Source organism: Peromyscus eremicus, chromosome 7 (genome assembly GCF_949786415.1).
Source record: "Peromyscus eremicus chromosome 7, PerEre_H2_v1, whole genome shotgun sequence".
Lineage (NCBI taxonomy): Eukaryota > Metazoa > Chordata > Mammalia > Rodentia > Cricetidae > Peromyscus > Peromyscus eremicus.
Window position 1 is genome coordinate 94,960,326 of NC_081422.1, and position 26,020 is coordinate 94,986,345.

Below are 26,020 nucleotides of genomic sequence, written 5' to 3' on the forward strand. Positions count from 1 at the left end.
TTCTGTTTAACTTCTTTAAAACAGTAAATTATAAAAGCTTCTTACTAGTTGAGGGTTAAAATTGTTCACTATATTTAAGTTTCATAGACCTGGAGTCATGGTTAGGACCTCAAATTAGCAATTTTCTCAGAACTAGGCATGTGCTTGGTGGTAGAAAACTTAGCATGTGCAAGACCCTTCCTTTGATTGATAAAATAAGTAAATAGTATCTTTTCTCACCCCTTTGTTCAATTACATCAAAAAGTTACCTACTATTTTTTCTGATTTCAACTTTTACTGAACACATTGCTGCTATTATATTTTGTGTCCTTGCCAATTTCAAGTCTTAAAATAACTTGTGAGTTTGACAATATTCTCCCATTATTTTCTCTAAAGTCGTTTTGTATCACATTGTATGCTGATATTCTTGGGTAGAACAAGTAAGCAAAGAAGTAATTGTTATTGTTTGTAACTAATAGCCATACATATATGTTTATGTGGTTATGAATGATTGTTTATATACATACTACTTTTTATACCACTGAATATTTTTAGGAAAAATTAACCTTTATTTTTATTTATTTATTTATTTATTTATTTATTTTGGTTTTTCGAGACAGGGTTTCCCTGTGTAGCTTTGGAGCCTGTCCTGGAACTCACTCTGTAGACCAGGCTGGCCTTGAACTCACAGAGATTCCCCTGGCTCTGCTTGCTGAGTGCTGGGATTAAAGGCGTACACCACCACTGCTTGTCTTAACCTTTATTATATACTTGTAAACATTCATATTGTTTGTAGATGTTTAAATATAGAAATGTTGTGTTCTAGTTTTATTTTAAAGGAAGAACCTAAGTGTGTTTTGCTTCTGTCTAAAGTGCTCTTTTATATATTATCAGGAAGAGTTGCAGTAGAAAATACCATACTAAATGAAGTGTAATAGCACATGCTTTTAGTCCCAGCAGCAGAAAAATTGTATAGGCATGAGAATTTTGCATTCAAGGAAAGACTCGGCTACAGAAATCATGAGTGAGATTCTGCCTCAAAAATCAAAATAAATAAATACATGAACAAATAAAACAAATGACACACAAGTCCATATCCATGTATAGATGATATTCTTTATTAAAAATTATTTAACTTAGAGTGAACATGCTTAGGATATGTTCTTCATACATTAGCTTTAATCATAATAAAGCAAAACTTTTCATGTAAAAAGTTTATTTCTACGTTGCTAAAACAAACTGAATATATGTTGAAATAATTTTTTACTGTCTCTAGACTTTATCCCTAAACTTTGGTTGAGGGCTACAAAGAGACTTGTAGTGAAAATCTTTGAACTTAGTACATGGTTACTTAACCTGAAGTCAATGTTAAATTCTTGAGAACATGAACATAGAAATAGTGTAAACAATTAGAAATTGATTTTAAGGAAAGAAATAGAGTGGAAAGTTGACCTTTGGATATTTAAAAGGCTTGTTAGTATAACTTAAGATTTAATTTGTAGCCTTATGAATTAATAGAAGTATCTAGTTTTCCTCCTGCAGTTCTACAACATAGATTTAGGAAATTACAACTTAACTATCCAACAAGAAGAAAACAATAGTCCATTGTGATTGACTTCAAGAACTCCTTTGAATAGTTGTACATCTTAAGAGTGTCTTGGTTTACTTGAGACATGGCAAAACATACAGTCTTATCTGGTATGCAGTAATGTTAGAAAGTATTTATAGATGATACATGTTTTAGCATTTTTAAACTAGAATATGAACATATTTTAATGAGTAGCAGAAAGGTCCATTTATTACCTGACCTCTGCAAGCCTCTCTTTGGATAACACAGGCAATAAGAATCCCCAGAGACAGTGTCTGTTACTATAGGAAAGTGTAGATAATTCTTTTTAACAACATATAACACCCCTAATGGATGTAACACTTTAGAGGGAGATAAACTGCATAAACTTGAAGTAGTTTAGAAGAAGTCTTTCTTCAAGGGATTTGTTCTCCTTTTCATTCAAAGTTGTATTGGTGAATTTGCCTGGATCTAAAAACTGTGAGAAAGTATAGCTCTTCACTCTGTCTTCTTAAATCAAGTTTCTAACAATCATGCTAGAGTTTTAGCTTTGAATAAATCAAACAGTACATTAGTAGACTGGCCATGTATTTTGTTCTGAGTGATACTGGTTATTACCTGCTGCTGAGGTTCTCTGCAGGTTAAGATACTCCAGTTATCTCAAAGTCCAAGCTATAATTCACACGTATATGTCTACTTTGTCTTTGAGGGTGGAGTGTTGCTATTTGGTCTGAGATGCCATTATCTATATTGAAAACTGGAAACTGTTCTTAATGACCACATCTTTTATACATATGCTTGGCTTACAAAGAAGAATAGCCACTTAATTTTATAAAGATGTAGATGTCTACTCACTCTACTAGTATATCTAGTATATCTTCCAAGGCTTCTAGGCCTTCTTTTGGAGCATACCAGAGTAGTTGTAGTGTAGGTATGCATTTCTCAAATGACATACCAAATAAAAAATTCTTAACTCAAAAACTTCTTAACTCTTAATTTTATTCTGCATTAGTATCAAGGAAGCTCCAACATCATAGCTATTAAATTTATAGTCATCTCCAGCTACACAGACTAATGCATTCATTTAAAATCTCTAATGAGAGCACCAGTAGTAATGAATTTGCCTAACAGAAATGTATTTCCACTCTCTGCTCAAATATTGTTAAAACCTATTCTGGCTTTATTTTTAAGGAGTTGAGGTTTATTAATTTTTAAAAAATGAGAAAAATAAAGTGGGAAATTTACCTTGGATAGCTCATTTTAATTGCTGAATTTAATGGATGAGAGGCTTATTCACAAGTTAAGGTGCAGTGAATTCCAGGAGTGGGTTTTTTTTTTTTTTTCACAATAGGATTTTACTTCTCTTTTATGTCCTTAAGTTGGCTTTTCTAGATGTGTCAAGCCATCAGATACATTTTGGGAGTAGGAATTTTGAAAAGTTCATGATATGGAACTACTTTTATAATGAAACAAAGAGATCTTTCCAATTGGCCAAGTTGGTTTCAGCCTGTGTCCTGGCTAGTTTTATGTCAACTTGACATAAACTAGAATCATCTGAGAAAATGCCTCCATAAGATTGGGCTGTAAGCAAGCCTGTGGGAGGGACATTTTCTTAATTAGTGATTGATGGGGTTGGATCCAGCCCATTGTTGGTGGTGCTGCCCCAGGGCTGGTGGGCCTGCGTTCTATAAGAAAGCAGTCTGAGCAAGCCATGAGGAGCAAGCCAGTAAGTAAGTAGCACCTCTCCATGACCTCATTATCAGCTCCTGTCTCCAGGTTCCTGCCCTGTGTGAGTTCCTGTCACGGTTTTCTTCAGTGATGGACTACAGCGTGGAATTATAAGCCTCTTTGTTCCCCAACTTGCTTTTAGTTGTGATATTTCACTGCAGTAATAGAAACCTTAAGATTAGCTGGTTATGGGTAGTCTTGTGGTTTTCTGTGATTGTTTTGTTTTTTGAGACAGAGTTTCTTTTGTGTAATAGTTCTGATTGTCCTGGAACTCACTCTGTAGACCAGACTGGCCTCAAACTCAGAGATCTGCCTATTTCTGGTTCACAAGTGCTGAGAATAAAGGAATGTGCTACCACTCCCAGCTTAGTCTTGTGGGTTTATGTTTGTTTGTTTGTTTGTTTGTTTGTAGCAGTCACATAATGTCCTTCTGCAATACTTGAGATTTTATCAATTTTTAGGCATTGTACAGTTTGTCTATTCCTATCTCACTAGTTGCTCTCATTTCCATTCTTTAATTTGAAGGGGTTAAAGAAAGATAAATATCTATTTTTCATATTCCAACTGAAACTGGGCTGTTTACCATGCCTATGGAAGGAAAAAAATCTCTGTTGGTGTAGCTGGAAAGTTTCTCTCCGGGTCCTGCCAAGGCCCCGCAGTCCCGCAGCCCACTTATAAAATAATCACTCAGAAGCTTATATTAATTAAAATTGCTCGGCCATTAGCTCAGGCCTACCACTGACTAGCTCTTACATTTAAACTAACCCATAATTCTTATTTATGCTTAGCCACGTAGCTTGGTACCTTTTCCCAGTTCTGCCTTCACATCTTGCTTCCTTTGTGTCTGGCTGGCAACTCCTGACTCAGCCTTTCTGTTCCCAGAATTCTCTCTTTTTGTCCCGCCTATACTTCCTGTCTGGCTACTGGCCAATCAGCACTTTATTTATTAACTAATCAGAGCAACACATTCACAGCATACACAGGGATATCCACAGCATGTTGGTTGCATCAAGGACAGACAGGGGCACCTGTTCCTTTTGAATTGGAATGGGCTAGAATCCTAACTAAACTATTGTTTTAGTAAAGAACTACTATTAAGGTGTAGAATACAAACATTTTACAAGAAGGTTAAAAATGCCATAAGTAAATATGAGGAACAGTTATTTGAGGCCTGAAGAATAATAGGAGCTAGGTTAGGCTAGGCAGCTTTTATTGTTTCATAAGTCTGAATTCACTTTGTTTGTTTGTTCTCTAATAACAAAATACGTGTCTATAATCCTGATTACTCTCTCACACACACCCCACATGCATGTTCTTGTTGCACAAATTCTAAATGGTCTTATAATAAAAACCTGGAGCCAGATATCAGGGTAAAAGCTGAAAGATCAGTGAAGCAGAGCAAGTCACAGCCACCATGTCTTACCTCACCAACTCCTCAGCCTGAAAGAGCATGAGTTCCTGTCTCCTCCATCCTTATATTCCTTTCTCTGCCCAGCCATATCACTTCCTTTCTCAACCTTCCTAGTGCTGGAATTAAATTAAAGGTGTGTGATCCCAAGTGTTGGAATTAAAGATGTGTGCCACCACTGCCTGGCTGTTTCTCTTTTAGACTAGATTGATCTGGTATATAGCCCAGCGTGGCCAATCTTTGCCTCTGCCTCCTGCATGCTAGGATTAAAGGTGTGTGCCACCACTGCCTGGCCTCTTGGTTAACTAGTTGCTAGCATTGCCCTCTGATGTCCAAGCAAGCATTATTTGTCAGAACACAAACAATATATCACTACATGTTCTTGTCTCCCTCCTCCCTATAAGTCTTATTTCCTCCCAAGAGTGTCATTTAAAAAACAGACAACAAAAACCCAGTCAAGACTAATAAATACAACTCCAGGCTTTGAATACCAAGAGCCTTTTAGCTTAAACCTAAAAATAAAACAACTGCATAAAATAAATTTCTGTCTAATAATTATTTTACTAAATATCATACAGTATACATATAATATTAGTGTATTATACTATCAGAATTTACCAAAAACATTTGTGATACTACTAAAAACTATGGTGAAAAATATTACCTATAAACTATTTTACTGGCTTCTTAGAATAAAGGTGTTTTATTTTTTCCCCCAGCATTCCAGATGAGGATCTATTCCCTTCTTTTACCCTTTCCTTTTGGGAACTCACTGCATCCCATGGTTTCATAAAATTGACAGCATTTCTACTGCCTCAGTTTCTCAGATAGTAGTATTAGAGGCATGAGTTGCCACACTGGCTTAGAATAGGATCTCTGTGTGTGTGTGTGTGTGTGTGTGTGTGTGTGTGTGTGTGTGTGTGATTTTAATATATTTTTAAGTGAATGATTACAATGAATACAAGTAAAAAACAACATGTTTTCCATATTCCTTACATGATTAAACATTTTATTTATTACAAGTGAAAAACAAGTTGTCCCAAGAACCTACATACATTCATACCCTAGCAACTTGTTATACATTATCAGAGTATAAGTAAGCAAGGTGTTTTTCTTAGCCAGTTCTTTTAATGGCAGGCTGTATTTTGTGGTTACAAAATAAGGAATAATTACTTTGGTCATCTCAAAGGGTAATCTTATAAAAAATCTTAAAGTAATCAGAAATCTAAAGTTTTATATATGAGAAACAACTAGTCAGCTCTATTTTAAATCCTCAGGGTGCATACCCACTCATCAACAGTTTTTGTATCAGTAAGCTAAGGGCAGAAATTATCTTTAGTAAATATAGTAAGAGATTATGATAAAGGTTAACTTAGAGGAAAAACTAATATAGGTAAAAGCAAGATGTGGTATTGCCCCTGCTCCTGCTAAAGCAGGGGCTGCAGAGCATAGAAAATAAGAACAAGGAAATGTCACACAGCTAGTTTCTCTTGAGGTGCTACATAGACTGGCTTAGGTTAATGATTAAAAAAACCAACTGATTCCCAGAAGCTTAGGTAGCTCAAGATCTTCTAATATTAATGTTGAGAGATGTGTTCATGGGTTTCAGTGTGCATCAGGGCTAAAACAGAGCTTTAAATATGACTTAAGGTTAAAGTAGGACTTGAGTTTGCAAGCTACAATGTTATCTTGATCATCTGCTTGTCTTGTTGCAAAGCAAATGAATCTACTCTTTAGCATCACTATAGAATATTAATTCTGTCTATTCTTGCCTACTTAACCCTATGAAATAGTTTACAGAAAAATGTATATTGACAGAGTTAAGGTCTCAGTGTAGACTGCACAGACGGGTGGACTTAATTGATGGTTATGCTAATAGGAACCTTAGGGTAAGATTCAACATTTAACTCCTACTGTCAGACTGTTTCTCACATATATTCTCCTTATAGCTTCGGCTTTGTTTTCTCTCTCAAGTTTTACATTTTTCTTCCTAATCTCCTCAAATTCCTTAGGAAAAAGGCATAATACTTATTTTTATTCTGTCCTCTATTACAATAAGATAATTATAGAAAAATGACATTCTTTTACCTGTAGTAAGTGTTTTGGATACCTCTTTATGACCTTTATGTTTTTAAGTCTTAGATTAATAGTACTTCGGATTTTTTTTGAACATAAAACATGAGTGTTATTCTTTGAACTTTTTATGTCTTCTTGCATGTCTCTGCATGTAAATTTGTTTTAAAAATAGAATTACATACATTTTACTTACTGTGAAAAAAAACATTTTATCATTAGTGCTAATAGTCCTAGCAACATTTTATTCTACCACACTAATAAATTATAATTAAGTGAAACACTTCTTTTAAAAAAAAAATTATTTATTTATTAAGTATACAGAAGAGGGCGCCAGATCTCATTACAGATGGTTGTGAGCCACCATGTGGTTGCTGGGAATTGAACTCGGGACCTCTGAAAGAGCAGTCAGTGCTCTTAACCTCTGAGCCATCTCTCCAGCCCCGAAACACTTCTTTATAGTCATTTAAATAAAGTAAAGTCTAATACCCACAGTACTTACCTATTTTCATTGACAGGAAGAGTGTATGCAATATCAGTAACCAGAAGGGTTGATTTTGGCAGAAAGAAATATCTATGTATCAAGTTTTTATTTTTTATTTTACTTCATATAAAGAAAATTCAGGGATGCTACTGGCAGAGAAACATTTCTTCACTTATCTTAATCCAGATATACCTACTTAACACATACTTGTTAAGTGTTAGCTGAAATAATATGTACCATTTCCAAATGTGATTTAGAAAACTTTTCTATGAAATGATTTTTTTTTATGATTTTTATTTTCTACTGATGGTAGAAGAAAAATCAGTGGAATTGTAGTTTAGGTTCCAGAATAATTGTGTGTCTATAATCCTATTTAAATAAACTTGGAAGTGGGTAATCAGAATTGTCCTGGATACTTTTTTTCTACCCTAGAAATAGAGACAATCCATATAGATATCTGGGTTACAGTGTTCTTTTGTGAATTCTATGTCTATTCTGTAATAGTCAGTTTTATGTTTCGTGCCAGTTTTATGTTTCGTGCATATCAACCAGGTTGTATTTACTGGTAATGTTATTTTTATCTTCTTTATACTCAATACTTTTTGTGTTTTTTTTTATATGCTTTTATCAGTTACCAAGAGATGGGTAAAAAAAATCTCAGCCATGATTGTGACTCTCCTTATTTCTTCCAGCAGTTCAACTTTGTTTCATGTATTTTGAGGCTCTAGTTATTTAGTATATACAAGTTTAGAATTGTTACAGTTTTTTGTTTGTTTGTTTGTTTTTAAATTGAGCCTTGCTTTTTCTGTCTTTTGTTTTCTTCCGAGCTGAGGACCGAACCCAGGGCCTTGCGCTTGCTAGGCAAGCGCTCTACCACTGAGCTAAATCCCCAACCCCTGTTACAGTTTTCTAATGAATATGCTCTTCTTTAGAAATCTTTGTTTGATAAAGTTCTTTGTCCTTTATTTCTGTCCTAACAGATATTAATATAGCCATATCTAATTTCTCATGGTCAATTTTGCACAGCATATCTTTTGTTTTTATGTTTTTATTATATCCTGTTTTTACTCATTCAAATGCCTTTTTTTGTGTGTATTACGTAGTTAGTTCATTTTGTAAATTGTAGTCAATGTTCTTGATAATCACAAAGTATCAATGATCATATCAACTATTGGGCTCAAAGAGAAGAAATGGGAAGGTTGTACTGAAATTTGCAGACTCTTAGACAAGCTGAAAAATTTTGAAATGGGAGTCACTGTGTAGCTTAAGCTGGCCTTTTGTAGCCCAGGTTGTCCTTGAAATCATAAATCTCTTGCCTTAGCCTCCCCAGTGGTAGAATTACAGATAGTTGCCATCATGACTGTCATAAAAGGCAAGGGTTTTGTTTGTTTGTTTTGTTTTGAGTATTGGTGCAATAATACAGTATAAGGGAGCAGAAAGTTGGCAAGAATTTATCTAATCTAGTTGTCTTCCAGAAAATAAGTGGCTTGTATAACAAAGCTAATAATAACTGTTCCTTTTGTATATAGAGTTCATTGTGTTAATGACATCCTTCATGTCTCATGTTTATAGTGAAAAAGTAGTGGAAGACTGAATGTTGGTGGTAGACTGAATGCTGGTATATGGAAGTGGGCTTTGGTAGATTATTTGAAGAAAAAACTGGCTTAGCTACTGTTACAGTGCTATTTCTAGACTGCTATTTTTCCACTCCTCATTTTCTTTCACCCCATAGAGAGAATCCCAGTTGGCTTACTGTAATATTATATCAAGGTTAATTCAATTAGAAGTGATAAATGGTATAAAACTCCATTCGTTTATGTATTCCCCTCACCAATTGAAGGAGCTTTATATGTATTCATTCAACTATTTTGCTGTTGCCTCAAAATATTGCATCATCCTAGAATATATAAGTGTGGAAAGTAAGTTGGTGTAATGAAATAGCCTATACTGTAAAAATGGTAGTTTTTATGCTGTATGTCTTAAATTTATGTTTGGCTAATCATAGAATAATCTTTAAAAGACATATCTCCCATGTCAACTGCACATTTTTCAGATGTGTTGCACATATAGCCATCTCTAACTTTTTATTGTTTATTTGAATGATATTTAATCAATTCTCTCAGCAGTGTACCTCTCTTTGAAATATGTAATTTATTCCATCTGAATAATGATGACTCATGCAGCTGCCCTTGGAAATTCTTTAAAATAGCCTATAATTTTTTGAAATATGAAAATAAAAGAAAAACTTTTGAATGAAACAACATATGTATAATGTATAGCCTGTGAATAAGATGAATAAAGTTGATTCAAAGAAAGCTTTTCCTCCTTTGTCAAACCTCATAGGGAGGTTGTTTTTTTTTTTTAAGAGGAGGATTTTAAAATAATTTAATTGAAATGTAATTATGATGCTTTCGCCTTCCCTTTCATTCCTCCAACCTTTCCCAAGCCCTCCTTCCCCCAAATTCATGGCCTTTGTTTCTTTGATTGTTGTTATATACACATGTATATATATTCCTAAATATATAACTGCAACCAATCTGTTCAAGCCATGTAATGTTATGTCTGTGTATATGATTTCATAGCTGACCACTTGGTTTTAGACAACATTAGTTTGGGGCTTTTCCCTGAGGAAAATTATTCCTCCTACTCAGTATTTCTTAGCTGCCTCTTATTTGTCTAGGCTTGAGACCCCATGAGATTTCTCCCTTTCATATTAGCATGGTCATTGGTGTTATATTTTTTTCAGATCTTGTTTAGGAAGACATGTTGATGTGACATCATGGGTATAGCTTCTCTGTCATTTCTAGAGGATAACATTTTGTGGGGTTACTGTAACATACATAATATAGTTCTTGACCTCATTATTCTTCCCACCAAAATTTGCACAGATAAAACAATCTAGACATATTCTTTCATGAAGTCTTTAGTCCAATCATTTACACACACACACACACACACACACACACACACACACACACACACCCCTCTTATTTTTTCATTTAGATATTTAGCCTAGTCTGCCCGTCCTGACAAGATGTCTCAGTTGAGAACCAGGGTGTTTCAAATTCACATCCTCTTGCCTCATCCTTTTGACCTCGGAGATTACAGGTGTACATCACCATGCCCAGAAATTCTGCAAAATTTCATCTTTCTTTTATTTGAAAGATATGTTTTATATGGTTTAGATTAAAATAATCCTGGTAGATTTTTCTTTTAAAATATTTTATTAATTATTCATGAGCTTACATTGTATTTAATGTGAGATGTGCCTTGATTTCTTTCATTTGCTCCCCCATATGTACCTTCTGGCTGTATAAGACTTTTCCTCTTTCTTACACCCTTTCAGCAATTTGATTGTGAGGTATCTTGTATAGATACATGCCTCCCCCCACCCCCGACTCTTTTCTCCCTGCCCTTGCTTTCCTCTTTATATCAACTTGATATGCTTCAAAATCCACACAGGATGTTTGCTGTCTGGGCTTTAGTTACTTAGAATCCTGTCACTTCACACTTTCCTTTGAGCTTTTCAATGGCATAATTTCATGCATTTTTGGATAAGTTAGCCTATTATTTCAGCATATTTTATTTATAAAATTAGTTTTTCCTTTCTAAGATTGAATTACCTCCTTTGTGATAGCTTAAGTTTTCTCTGTATGGAACTTTTTTGGGTTGTTCATCTTTTATTTCTGATGTATTCTGTATTCAGTGGGTTTTTAGTAAGTTTTCATACTTGTGCTACAAGTTTCAGTGCTACAGTCTCCCTCATTCTTCCATAATGCTTTGGGGATTTGTATGTAAATCATAATAGCATAAATTGATGCGATAACTTTGGGAATTAAAAAGTAATGTAACCATGTACAGTGTTCCTTCACAATGATAGGCCATTATAGAAATGTCCTTTATACTCCATTTTATTACCTATACCATAATGCTTTTTAAGTTTGTTTGTTTTGGTTTTTGAGACAGAGTTTTTCTGTGTAGTCCTGGCTGTCCTGGAACTTGGTCTGTAGACCAGGCTGGCCTTGAACTCAGAGATTCACCAGGTTCTTCTGGGATCATAGGTGTGCATCACCACCGCCTGGTGCCATAAAGCGTTTTTTTTTTTAATTTTTGTTTTTGTTTTTGACTTGGACTTTGTATCTTAAAAGCCACACTTAGACAGCTCTGTCCACTTCTAGTTCTCACTTTTAGCTCATAGTGCCTGCCACATTAAGTAGAGCTGAGGATTTTAACCTCTTTTATCACCATAATCTAATTTTTTGTTAACTTTTAAAACAAAACTGTAGATGTAACCAACTGTCTTATTAAATAAGAAACACAGAACCAATGCAAAGAAGAAAGCCAATAGATCAGAGCTAAGAGCTAAAAACCTTACCCTTTCTCTCGCGGTGGTCCTGCCTCTCCAAAAGAGACCTACTTCCTGTGTCTATCTTTTTTTTTTTTTAAATATATAGTTTCTGTTCTGCCTTCTCATTGGTTGTAAACCCAACCACATGACCTCCTAGTCACTGCCTGTCTGTACAGACCTCCAGGTCTTCTATGGTTGGTATTGAGATTAAAGGCATGTGTCTCCAATGCTGGCTGTATCCCTGAACACACAGAGATCTACCTAGCTCTGCCTACCAAGTGCTGGGATTAAAGGTGTGCACCACCACCGCCCAGCTTTCCTATGGCTTGCTAATAGCTCTGACCCCCGGGCAACTTTATTTATTAACATACAAATAACATTTTAGTACAAATAAAATATCACCATACAAAACTGCTTAGGCATGAATGTGATGCTGCAGGAGGACAATTTTTTTATTATTTTTTTTAATTTAAAAATTTTTTATTCGTTTTACATACCAACCACAGATCCCCCTCTCATCCCTTCTCCCACCCCCACCTAACCACCCCTCCCCATCCCGACCCATCACTCATCCCCTCCTCCAAAAGGATAAATTCTTCCATGGGGAGGCAGCAAAGCTGGTACATTCAGTTGAGGCAGGACCCAGCCCTCCTCCCTGCATCAAGGGTCAACAAGGTAGAGGGCAGTTTTAAGTCAGAAAATCTTCTCTTCATTTGAAAGAAGGTTCTTCTCAATAGGGAGTCCTGAAAGGAAAACCATAACCAACCATGTAGTTTAAGTTAAAAGGATTGAAAATATTTAGTATTTGTATTGATATGAGACCTTTAGAAACCAGACAATACTGGATCTTTTTCATTATTGGTAGAATAAAACTAACTATATTTACTTTACATGTTTTGGTTTGGGTTTGCATAATCTGGTAATACTTGTGTGATGGTTGGTTTTAATTGTCCACTTGAGACATTCTAGGATTATCTTGGAAAGAAATCTGAATGTGGAATTGCTTGAATTAGGTTGGTCTGTGGACATGGCTGTAAGGGATTTTCATAATTGTATTAAGTTCTGAAGAGTCATCCTGAATGCTGGTTGCACCATTTCATGGACTGGGCCCTAAACTGAGTCAAGAGACGAGGACAAGTTGAGCAGTAGTGTATGTGTATTAAATCATTGCTCTCTGTATTTAACAGTTAATGTAATGTGAGTAGATGGGCCAAGTTCCTCCTGCTTTGTCTTCCCTGAAATGATGTACTGAAACAATACTGTGAGCAAATGACCTTTTTCTCTTAGTTTAGGGTATTTTTTTTTATCACAGCAATACAAAAGAAACTATAAGATCTTGTGTTTATTCTGTGTTTTGACAAGTCTGCTAGGTATGTTTAAAATAGAAAAAAATTAACCAACACCAAAGGGTGTATGTAGTCATGTTCATAATAATTTGGTTTGTAATACTCCCAATTTGGAAATACATTAATATATCAAGTTTAGGAAACAATTTGATTTGTTTTTGCAATGAAAGAAATCACTGACATTGAAAAACAAACAATAAACAATGCAAACAGAAATTGTTAAAACATGATTTTAATCACCGCACTAAGCAAGCAAAGGTCTTCAAGGCCATCCTGTTCTGCACAGCAAATTCCATGCTAGCCAGTGCTACATAGCGACATCAGAAACTGTCTTAAAAAGAAATAGAAAACACACACACACACGCATGTACACACACTCACACACACTCACACACACGCACACATACCATCGCCACCACCGCCAAGAACAACAACATGTGGATGAATACATGTTTCTGATACAGTTTTTCTTGAAGGGAGGTTGCATACCTTATATGAACTTTAAAAATTACTCATCTCAAACCAATTTTTGGTTATAAACATCACTATAATAGTTCACTTTGGGGCTGGAGAGGGTTACCTATAAGAAGGGAGGTTGAGAAGATGTTTCAATTCTGGAAATGTTTTATGTTCTTATCTGGTTCTGATTATACATCTGCATTTGTAGAATTTCCTCAATATGTAATTTAATTTTATGCATGTCATTTAATATAAATTAATTTTGGTGAACAATTAAATTTTTTTTATTTTATACATTTTCTTTGAAGCTGTATAACCACTTCTGCTCAATAAAATCCCAAGCAATTTTAATTAGAATGGCAATTAAGATGTTAGTTGTTTTTTTTTTTAGTATTAGATAAACAGACTTTATTGATCTAAAACTAAATCTTTAAATGAAATTCAGGACATGATACTTCTTTCTAAACTTATTTTCTGTATGCTGTGTGACTTATAAAATTTACTTTTCTCTAGAAGTTTTAGATGTATATTTGGTTGTAGTCTAGTTTTCCAACTAATGCTAATTTTATGAAGTTACTTTGTACATGAATTTTTAGCTAGCTATCTTGTTATTGTTACTAATCTGCTGGATCACTTTTGTATACTTTGGTCCTCTTATTATAATTGTTTTTATTTTACATATATATAATGATGAATATCATTTTGATACTTTTTTCCCCCATTTTTTGAGACAGAGTTTCTATGTGTAGCCCTGGCTATCCTAGAACTCATTCTGTAGACCAGGATGGCCTCAAACTCACGAACTCAAAAAGATCTGCCTACCTCTGCCTCCTGAGTGCTGGGATTAAAGATGTGTGCCACCACTGCCTGGCTTTGGTTCTGACAGTTTTCTGTGTGTATATAATCAGATAATCCTTGTCTACCATTATCCTCACTGCTCCTGATCTGTCATCTTCCCAGCTAATCACCATCCTACTTTTTCTTTCCCTCCCCTCTTCTTCTTCCTTTCCCTCCCCTGGGATCCCCTCCCTTTTTGGTGAAGCAGAGATCAATTAGTATTACATAATAGAATTAAACATGAGTGGGGAGATCATGAGCAACTTGTAAGTAGGTACACCATTGAAGAAAATTAGATTTTGGTATTCTTATTACCTGCCACTGCTTTTTACCAGTGTTTCACTAATGTTGGCATTTCATACAGATATAATAGCTACATTGAATGGTTGCCTTTCCTGGTTTTTTGAAGTAGCTTAAGGATTTCAACAGCAAAATCATTTAGTTTTTGTCTTTTTTAAAGTAGAACTCATATATAAGCCCCATTTTATTGTAAAAATTTTGGGGACTATTGATGTCAGTGATTGTATTAGACACTTTGAGATCTGGTAGTACAGCAATTTTTCTTCTTATAATTTTGATTCAGTTATTTAATTTACAAATACTGAACCATCCTTACATTACTGAAAAAAATGCTTGTTACACTTGGTATGCATTCTTTGTGTACACTACTAATGGATTAAGTTTGCTGAACTTAGAAATCTCGTATCTATGTATAAGTGAATTTTGATATTTATCACATAAGTTTTAAAATGTTTGTTTAATAGTTAGTAACCTCGATGGGATTTTTAATGTCAGCTTTGTATTTTGCTTTATTGTAAATAAATCTTTAAGCTCTAGTGATGAACCTCTATTAGCCTTATAAATAGAGAAGTCTGCTTTTGTTTGACAACAGAACAATAGCTTCAGGTAAGTGATTGTCTCAATTAATTTCACATACACACAAACTTTTAAAAAATCTGTTTAGTGTATTGTTAATGTTTGTAAATTATTTTTGTATTTTTTTTTCTACAGTCCGTGGTGGATGACTGGATTGAATCATATAAACAAGACAGGGACATCGCACTTCTGGATTTAATCAACTTTTTTATCCAGTGTTCAGGATGTCGAGGTACACAGTTGTAAAATAAATGCTGTTTATTGAACCTGTCAGTTCAGCAGTGTAACTTCATCTGCCCCTGGAATTGTGTCTGGATCATTTTTAGCAGAGTAGATGGTTGGTATGTGTTTTAAGGGTACTTACTCTTCTTTTCCTGGTCAGTGTTACCTGTCTAAATGGGAACACACTTCTGTATCTCTTTCAAAATCTTCAAGAAAAACTGAGAATTACTATTTATGAATTTTTTTATCATAAATTTTACCATTCATTTTTGTCTATCTTCATTTTTGACAAAATGAGTGTGATGGTTAATTTTATTTCTTTGTTTCAGTACATTTAATGTTTTATTGAAATGAGAATTATTAGGGGTAATTAAAAAGATAGTAATACATATTATTTTCAGTGGGGAGCTTGTTTTCCAGTCCTGTCTGGTGTTCTGTGTATGGCTCTTTCATCCTGATAGGCATCTCCTTCCTTAGATTTGGGAAGTTCTCTTTTGTGGTTTGGTTGAAAATATTCTTACGTCTTTGACTGTGTTTCTTCTCTTCTACACTTATGATTTATTGGTTTATTTTTTTATAGTGTCCCAGAGTCCTTTCATGGGTTTTCTTAGATTTAATGTTTTCTTTTGAATTGTGTGATCCTGTTCTTCTAACTTGTCTTTAAGACCTGATATTCTCTCTTCCACTTGATCTAGTCTGTAGGTGAGGCTCTCCTTTGAATGTTTGGTTTGACTTTCTGAGTTTTTGTTTTTGCATTTTATTGAAGCTTGCCTTTTTTTTTAGAAATTCTCTTTATTCAATTCTATTTTCACACCTTCATTATTTTTCATTATTTTATTCAGCTGTTTTTGCTTTTGTGGTCTTCATCTTGGCATTTATTTATATTCTCTTTGAGTTTCTTGAATATTTTTATAATTGGTGTTTCAAAATCATTGTCTTTTTTTTTAAGTTCAAAGTAGTTTTTTTTATACAGTATATTCTGCTCACAGTTTCCATTTCCCCAGCTCCCCCCCCCACTTTCCCACCCACCCAAATCTACACTTTCTTATTAGAATATAAACAAACATCTAAAATAATAATAATAATAATAATAATAATAATAATAATAATAATAAAGATAATACCAAACAAATCAAGAATAGGACAAAACAAACTAAAAATTCTTATAATGGTTATTGATCTGCGTTGTGAAATTATCTTATGTGTTAACTAAGTTGCTTTTCTCAGGGAGTATCAACACTGGGTGGTTCAGATTTCTGGAGGAGACAAACGTGTGTGTGTGTGTGTGTGTGTGTGTGTGTGTGTGTGTGTGTGTGTGTGTGTTGTATTGCATATGTTTTTTGCGATGGGATCTAGGCATCTGGAGTTAGGTTATTGGTGGTGTTTATTGGCCTGGCTATCTGGTCTCACCTTTGTTAAAAGAGTGTTAGTTATTACCATATTTTGTCAGATTGTGGATTAGGTACATGGTGCTCTGGATACAGTTTGGGGGGCAACTCTTAATATTTGAATGGGGTTTCTGAAGTGTTCCTAGCTCAGCTAGGGAAAATTTTGACTTTTCATTTTAGGAGCAATCCTTCTGTAGGTTTAGAATATTACTCTGCTAATGTCCAGAATTCTTTAGAGGACTATCTAGGTTCTATGTCTAGGTTCTATAGGTGGTCCTTGAGTGACAGGGTTAGGGGTCACATTGCAAATTGGCAGTGCTTCATGGATACAGGAAGCAGGATGTCATGCTACCTTCTGGTGAAGGTGTGTGAGATGCTATCTGGGGTATTTGAAGGATGCCTGGGGTGTGGAAGGTCTTGGTATATGGTGTGATCAACTGGTTCAGGGGGTTTCTGCCTGGAGTCATTGTCACAGGATACCATGTGGTACCTGGCAAAGTTAAGAATGTCCTTTTGGCCTATGGTTGGATTGGGCCTAGGGGTCTTTGCGTGGAATTCTAGGTTGGTTTTTCTTTTTGGCTATCAGACTGAGCATATGATGAGGGTATGTTCTACAACACTCTGTTCCTAGAAAACACCTAGGGGATATTTTTGTCTCTTTTCCAATGCTTGTATTTGGACCCACATTCTAGTATATTTACTTTTCATGCTATCATATAATCCTAGAATTTTAATACGGGTTTGTGTGTTGGAGTATTAAACTTGTTTTGAACCATTTTAGAAGCAGAGAACAGGGAGTTTACTGACATTTTAGAATATAAATTTATCATTTCTTTTGTCTCTTATGTAAAGATCTTGAGCACTGAAGATGGGGTTGTTTTAAAATTTGGGGAAAATATTTGAATATCTTTGACTATCTGTAGGACAATGTTTGCTTTCAGGCCTGGATTACCTATCACTAGTCAACCAAATTTTAAAATTTGCTAAATTAACATTTAATGAGTTGTCTTTTCTATGTAGATTTAGTGTCCCTTGTACAGTCTTGAAAGACTAGATAACTGATAATTATACATTACATGCCAATATGTGATTTTTTTTTTTCATTTTTGTACACCTATTTTATCTATCACTGTTTTATGTGGACCAGAGTTTAGCCATCATTTTAGCAGGTAGAGAGTCTTAGTAGAGTCCTGGGTACAGCAGAATATCCTTTTGAGTGATGCTTCCAAGTAAAACAAATTCTAACAGATAGAGATAACATCCAAGAGGAACTACTTGAGAAAGTTCATACAGTCCCCTGAAGTTCTTGATTCAGTTCTCTTTATAACTCAACTGCCCATGGCAGAACTTCAGCTTTTCTTAGTCACTGCAGTACTTCTTATGGCATGAGGTAATAATAGTAATATTTTACTCTTGTGCTGTTTTGCTCTTCTCTGCTTCCTGTCACAATTAGGAGACCCAGCCCATTCCCAGAGAAGGAACTTTGGAGGACACTTTGAGACAAACATGTTTGGGTCTGAACTATTGGGATGGCTGGGAGAACCCAAATAACAGAGACAGTTTCTCAGTGAACCTAAACAAATGCTAATTTACCAATATAATGTATAACCATCTTCATACTTACCAAGGAAGGAATGTGTTCATATTTTTAACTAGCAGTGTTACAAAGTATAGACTGCCATCTAGAGACAGACCCATCAGTGAACGTACAATGACAACCTTTATGACATTATAAATTATTAGCTATTTTATAAATATTATCATAATAATTTTTTATTTTCCCCCATTCACACATAACCCAGGTAGTTCACGTGTACCCCAAGATACTTAACGAATTTTGTTTGAAATGTTTGTTGGAAAGCAACCAGAGTAAGTGCCCTTTTTTCTGCATTTCTCCCAGCTTCCCTTTTTAGTCACTGCATTACCGTATAAGTAGTAAACCCTGAATTTCCTATTATGTGGGTATTTCTTTAGTGAATCCCTGTTAGTTTTAGTAGTTTAGAACTACTTCCCTTTTCCTAAGGTTTCCTCTACCAGTTCATTGATACTTGTCAGCAATCTTTCTCTTTTATTTTGATACGTCTATATGGGTCTAGATAAAGTAAAAAAGAAACGAGGGGTGGGGAGAGGGAAGGAGGGAAAAGGAAAGAGAGATTCTAACAAAAGTTGGTTCTGTCATATGATTGTAGTATTCCTTCAACATCTCAATGTCAGGTAATATTTGTTAAGAATCTGTAACTCTAATCTTTTAAACAAAAGGCTGATTCGTACATAGAATACTTGAAAGGATTTTACTGTTTGGAATGCTTTTTGCTAGTGTACTAGACAGTGTTAGTATATTTCATCATACCTAGGTGTCAGTAGTTCTGAGTATGCAATGTTATATCATAAAAACTAGAAATTAAAATGTTACTTGAAATACTGTTATACTATCAAGTATAGCAAGAATTTGCCTGTGTTTAGTCTCCTATCTTTTATTTCTTTATGTAACTGTCACCTTTATGCACTTTTATTTTTAGTTGGACAGATACAAAGGTTAAGGTTCCTACTGTGGCTAACATCGGACCTAGGGGAAGTAAAGCTTAAAATGGGCAAGAGGCATCAAAGAAGACAATTCCAGTTCTCCAGACTATAATAAGGTTTACGTATATACCTGTGAGACAGTTTACTGGTTTCCATGTTTCTTCTGCTTACTTCTTCATTCCATTCTCTTTAATCTGGTAAATATAAGGTATTTTGGATAAGGGTGTCTAGTTCTGTTGAGCCTAATCCCTCTACTCTGGATGTGAAGACTGTAGGTAGGAGTGGTTAGACATTCGCTGGAATGACTTTCTGGTTCTGAGACAAAAAGGCAGGCCTCATTTTCCAAACACTATTTTAACCTGGAAATACACATAAGAAGATCTGAGTTCCATTATGTTCTAGGGAGGTACTAAGAGTTTTACCAAAACCAGCAACCCATGTAAATGTCCTATCACTTTATGGACTTCAAGTTAAGCAATGGTAAAAATAGAGTGGCTGAAGTTGGCAGCTCAGGATTGAATGAACTGTATACGAACTGCAGACACAATGTCAAAGACTTCTATGTTTTGTTTTTTTCTGCAAATATTTTAAACTTCAATGTGCTATACACTCTCCAGTATCTAGGAATTAAAGTTCTTTGCTGTGGCCCTATCCTCACCTTCAGAGTTAGATATCTCAAACAACCTAGTCACTTAATAGACTAGTGAAATGAACACATAGCTCTCAAAAGATGGGCTACAAATGGCCCTCATAAACATAAAAAGAAATTTTAGTATGGTTTTCCATTAGGGAAATGCAAATGAAGTATGCATTGAGATTCCATCTCATTCCAGTCATAATGTCAGTCATCAAGAAAACATAGCAGATATTGACAAGGAAGTGGACACAAATGGGATCCCTTATATAATGTCTTGGGAATGCAGACAGAGAAAGAGAGAGAGAGAGAGAGAGACAGAGACAGAGACAGAGAGAGACAGAGACAGAGAGAGACAGAGACAGAGAGAGAGAGAGAGAGAGAGACTGAGAGACTACTATATAACCCAACTCTGCCACTTTTAGACATTACACAAAAGACTTGAAAGTCTACATATCATGCAGCAGGATTTTTTTTTCAGCCGTAATAAGAATAAAGTCATGTCATTTACAGGAAAAAAAAACAAAAAAGGCAGTTAACTTAAAAAAAAAAGTTATTTGAGTTTCTAGAGATTACGCCCATTTTTTGCAGTGTCCCATGGCTAATAGCTAGTGGAGCTAAAAAACACTACCATGTATTATTTCAAAGATCTTGTAACCAAAGTGTCTTCCAAAGAAATGTAACTTCTTTTTCCTCTATGTTATGATTATTATTGTCACCACTAAACTTTATTATTGTACATAGTGATAATTATCAAAGGATATGTTTCACTTTTAGTTTTGAGCTTTTTTAAATTCATCTTTTTTCATATGATAATAAGAAACCATAAAATTTTGTATTCTGGTAAACTTGTGTTTGGTTTTCATCCTTCTACCCTTCAATGTGCACACATTAATAAAGACTCCATTGATGCCTTTTTATACATTTTGTTAGTGTTACTTTCCTTGCTGTGAAATGATAGTCAGGGAAGATTTATTTTTGTTCATGGTTTAGTTCATTGTTTTAGTTCATGGTTGGGTGACTACTTCTTTGAAATCTAAGAAAAGCAGAATATGTCAGCTGACAATTGTAACAGAGGCTGCTTAGTTCATGGAGGCCAGAAATTAGACAGGAATGTTAACAGAAAGGGCCCAGAGCAAGATATAACTCCAGAGTTAACACCCTCAGTGATCTACTTCCTGCTAGAATTTTTAATATGTCTAAAAAAGTAGCTCCCTAAGCTGCAGATCAAGGTTTCAACATATGAGGGACATATCCTATCCAAACCATATCCTTCTACCCTTTCCCCCCATGCGGTGATTTCATAATGTGGTTAGTCTCATTTCTAAAGAGTCACTGTGGTGTTGCCATTTCCAGTGTTGCTCAAATATCCAAGTCCTGAGTCTTTCCTCTTAGTACCCTTACTATCAAAAAGAAATTTCTGTTCTTACAACATTTAGTGGCATAGAGCAAACAATTCCATTAAAAAAGATAGGTATAGGAGCCTAGAAAGTAGATGGGACTAAAGTAAGCCTGAAACCCAGCTGGGCAAATGCTAAATCTTGTAGATCCATATCTGACTTCCAGGCACATAATGGCACAATACAAAGATCATTGTACTGGGGAAGCTCCACCCCTGCAGTCTTGCATTTTGGTAGTTCACAGTTTCCTCCCATTCTCCCTCCCCTGCCCTCCCCTCTCTTCCCTAGCCTCTCTTCTTCTCTATCTCTACTCCCTTCTCCTGCCTCTCCCCACCTTTTTCTGATTCAACATTACCTGCAGTTTTCCACGACCAATATTCCAAATCCTGGCATCTTGATTGCATCTTAACTTCATTCTCCTAGCTTCGTACAACCCTTCTTAGGTGCTACATGCAGGAATTACAGACTTGTCACAAATTGTCCAACCTTCCTGGATTTTCTTTGAAATGTGGATGGATGTGTCTATGATTCTGTAGTCTTTCTTCCTGCATTCTTGAAGAACCAGCACTGTGTTCTATGGATCATTGTTATTCTACAGCTTGAGTCATAACCAGGCTTAGACTGTGGTTGCAACAGTCTCTTGAATGTGTGGGCAACTGAACATGGTAAAGTAATCTTGAGGAAACAACTTCTAGATGGTTCTATATGAGCAGTGTTCCCTTGCAAAGCTCTTAAGGGAGACCCTTTGAGATGAAGTTTACATTATCCCTGAGTTTGCCTTATGTGAGAACTGGCTTATTCTTGAAATGCCTTCAAGATAGTCCTGTTGTTTAGGTGCAGATTGTTTGTCAGATCTCTTCTGAATGGGCATTGTTAATCCCAATTTACAGGTTTTTACTTTTTTTCACTGACCGAAGTTTTCTAAGACATTTCAATTGTCTCTCCCCCCCCCCCCATTTTCATCAGCAACTATTAAACTAACAATACCTATGCAGCCACCTGAATTCTGAGTTCCCTTGAACTTTTCTACACCAAATTATTATTCTGTCATCTTTAAATTACAAAACATATACAGGGTGTGTGTGTGTGTGTGTGTGTGTGTGTGTGTGTGTGTGTGTGTGTGTGTGTGTTATTTATATAACATAATACAGTCTAATTCACAAGTAGAGTCCTGTTTCCTCATGAGCAGTCATTGTTCTCCACATTCCACTCAGTATGTTGGTCTTCTCAGTTGCCACTAAAAACTCCCAATTTGTATTTCTTACAGCATTTTAGGCCTCTAGCCTGAACCCTTCCACATTTCTTTCACAAACCTGTTCTAAGTGGTTCTGAACTCAATAATGAGCTTTTGTTGTAGTCATAACCCTTCATTCTTTTTTGTTGTTATTGTTGTTTTTTGGTTTTTGGGTTTTTTTCGAGACAGGGTTTCTCTGTGTAGCTTTGCACCTTTCCTGGAACTCACTCTGTAACCCAGGTTAGGTTGGCCTCAAACTCACAGAGATCTCTTGCCTCTACCTCCTGAGTGCTGTGATTAAAGTCGTGTGCCACCACCGACTGGCAAATTTTGTTAATCTTTTAAAAGTTAAATAAAAGTGGAGCCAGGAACAACACTGTAGAGATAGATAGGTCAGTGGTTAACTGCAGAGGACCTGGTTCAGTTCTCCCATGCCCACTTGATGGCTCACAACCATCTGTAACTCCAGTCTAGGGGATTTGTCATCTTCTTGTGGCCCCTGCAGGCACCAAGCATGCACCTAGTGTACATGTAGATACTCACATTAAAAAATAATAATAATAAAAGTAAATCTTTTTAAAAAGGATTTATTCTACTGATTAGTATTTAAATTTTTCTTTTATGTATTTATATATATTTTGTTTTGAGTAATATATTCTTAGAGTTGTTTCAAAAACGTGTTATATATTTCTTACCTCCTCAAATGTTAATCACATGTTTTCTTATTCCTGAAGGTAACCAGATTTTTCAGTTTACTACATAACTTTTTAGTAATATTTTCATATATAGTATATATTTCAGTATCTTTTGGAATATACAAATGTATTCTGCACATTATTCTCTATCAATACTAGATGACATTAATGTATTTTGACAGTTTAATGGAGCCCTTAATAATTAAGAACAAGTAGTGGTTAGTCATAGCCAGTCTGCCAAAGTAGATCAATTGCTTGCAAAATCTGTTTGCAAATTGCTATTAGAGGTGTTAGTTTTCTCATCTGTACATTGAGAGAAAGAATAGTACATTCTCATGAGACTGTTGGGTAAATTAAATGTATTAACATGAAAGCTTGTTAGCAGATAGTAAGCACTCGGATACTGACTGCTGCTACTACTGTCAGCATTGTTAACGATTATCTAGTCTGATCTTTATAATGGCATGAGTTTTTCTTTATTTTTGCTATTACAGTGATTCACAGAATACTTGTCAATTATTTTATACATTTAAAAATTTTATGAATGCTTTGCTATAAGTATAGTCTCAGTATCAAAGAATTTATGAATTTGTAGTTTTGTTAGATATTTGAAAAATAACATACCACAGAGGTTACACTAAGCCTTGCTCTCACGATCATTTTTAATCATTTTTATTTGGAGATAAGGTTTTGCTCTATAGCTTGAGATGACCTCAAACTCAGAAACCTCCTGTGTAAGCCCGAGTGCTGGGATTACAGGTATGCGCCACCAAGACTATCCTAAATTATTGTGAATTTGTTAGATTTCTGCTGTTATTTCTAATTTGAGAATTATTTATTGTTAAAAATAGAAATTTTACATTCTTTTCTTTATTTAGAAATATTACCTTACTGGAAAGATATTATCAAATTATCTTTTATGGATTTCTTTTCAAAAAGGTGTGTGTGTGTGTGTGTGTGTGTGTGTGTGTGTGTGTGTGTGTGTGTGTTTAAATCATTTGTGTATGGTGGTGATAAGATAATTAGTTTAAGATTCTCTCAAGTTTTTAATGTTTAAAAGAGTGGTATTAATCTCAATAGTTCCCTTTCTTTGTTTTCAATATTTATGTTTCTATGAATGTAGAACACTATAAGTTGGTTGGCCTGAGATCATGGGCATGTATGACTATGCCAAAGCAGACATACACATCTTTATAAACCATAATATAAGGCCCAGGAGGTAGCTCAGCAGGTAAAGGTGCTTGGTTTCAAGTCTGGCAACCCATAGTTGGTCCTTGGGACCTATATGGTGGAAAGAAAGAACTGACTTTTGCAAGTTGTCCTCTGATTCCCACCCACTGGCCCGTATAGACACACACATTTACATAATACGAAGAAAGATATGAATGTGAAAAATTAAAAAGCCCCAAAGCAAATGTCTTAAGATCGCTTTTTTAGTTTTGGTGCCAGTGTTCAGTTATGCAATTTTTTTTTCTTTAAAAGAAACTTTCAATAAGAAAAAGCTCAGGATGTTAGGTATTTTTGAAACAACTAATGGAATGAAAATTTTAGTATGTCATGGTGTCTGCAGTATTCTTTATGAGTGAATTACTAGGGGTATAAAATATATATTTCCATGTTAGAAAGTGCAGAATTCAGTAGTGTAATGGATAGAACTTTGAAAATACCTAAGTCTACTCAGATAAATGACCAAATGAAAGAAATGAGAAACTTGTCTCTAAATATAATATAGAGCTGCTATAACAACTAGTATAGTTTTAAAATTTTTAAAGTATTAAGGCAAGAAAAGACTGTTGTGGCAATCTGGAGATAATGTTATCAAAGGCATTTATTTAGTCATGTTGTGGAGAAGAATGAGCAGTTAAAAAGTAAGACTAATCTTTAGAATATTATCCATGTGGGAGTATGCATGAGGGTTTTCTTTGTTAAAAAAGATAATACCTTAGCATCATGGCATTGAGTTATTAATAGGTTATTTCCATTTTATAGTCCCTGCACAGGTATGAAACATGAGGTACTCTTCATAGCGGTTTCTTTGCTAGTTACTGTTTTCTTCTCTCCCTTGATGTGTTCTTGTATTCGGTTTGTCAATATTTTGTTGAGTATTTTTCCATCAATGTGCATGAGAGAGATTGATCTGTAGTTCTCTTCTTGTTGCATCTTTGTGGGGTTTGGGTATCAGGGTAACTGTAGCCTCATAAAAAGAGTAATTGTTTTTTATTTTGGTTTTGGTTTTTCGAGACAGGGTTTCTCCGTGTAGCTTTGTGCCTTTCCTGGAACTCACTCTGTAGCCCAGGCTGGCCTCCAACTCACAGAGATCCACCTGCCTCTGCCTCTGCCTCCCAGAGTGCTGGGATTAAAGGCATGTGCCACCACGCCCGGCATTCCTCTCTCTCTTAATGTTAGCACTTGAAATGATGTTTTTTTTTTCCTGAGCTTCTCTATTTCATTGAAAATATAGGTAAAAGTACTGTGCTTGAACTTGGGGTATCAGTTATGGAAATAGAGTAGAGCATCATTTACAGTGCTCAGGATCTTAAAGCACTAAGTATAAGTCATTATTGAAATAGTGTTGCTCACATTATCTGTATTTTTTTTCTTGCCCGAGGCTATAAACAACCAGTGACAGGCAAGGTTAGATATATAATGTTTTAGGTTTTTCATGTTTCTAAAGTTCTAAGTTACAGAACTGGATGGAAGAACCACAGGGGGCGGGTATTCTAAGCGAATATGATTTTTTTTCCAGTTCCTGGATCTACCATAAGTGATTTGACCATATTCTTAAAATTAGGAGAATCAGTGGAACAAAGATAAAATTA

The 26,020-nt window shown here is 35.1% G+C and overlaps 1 protein-coding gene across 1 annotated transcript in view; it reads left to right on the top strand.

The window, feature by feature from the left end:
* Stag1 (STAG1 cohesin complex component) overlaps positions 1-26,020 on the top strand; it is a 322,421-nt gene that overhangs the window by 125,402 nt on the left and 170,999 nt on the right. Inside the window, exon 5 of the mRNA XM_059268454.1 lies at positions 15,241-15,337. Within this exon, the coding sequence (XP_059124437.1) occupies positions 15,241-15,337 (97 nt within the window). The remainder of the gene's footprint in view (positions 1-15,240; positions 15,338-26,020) is intronic.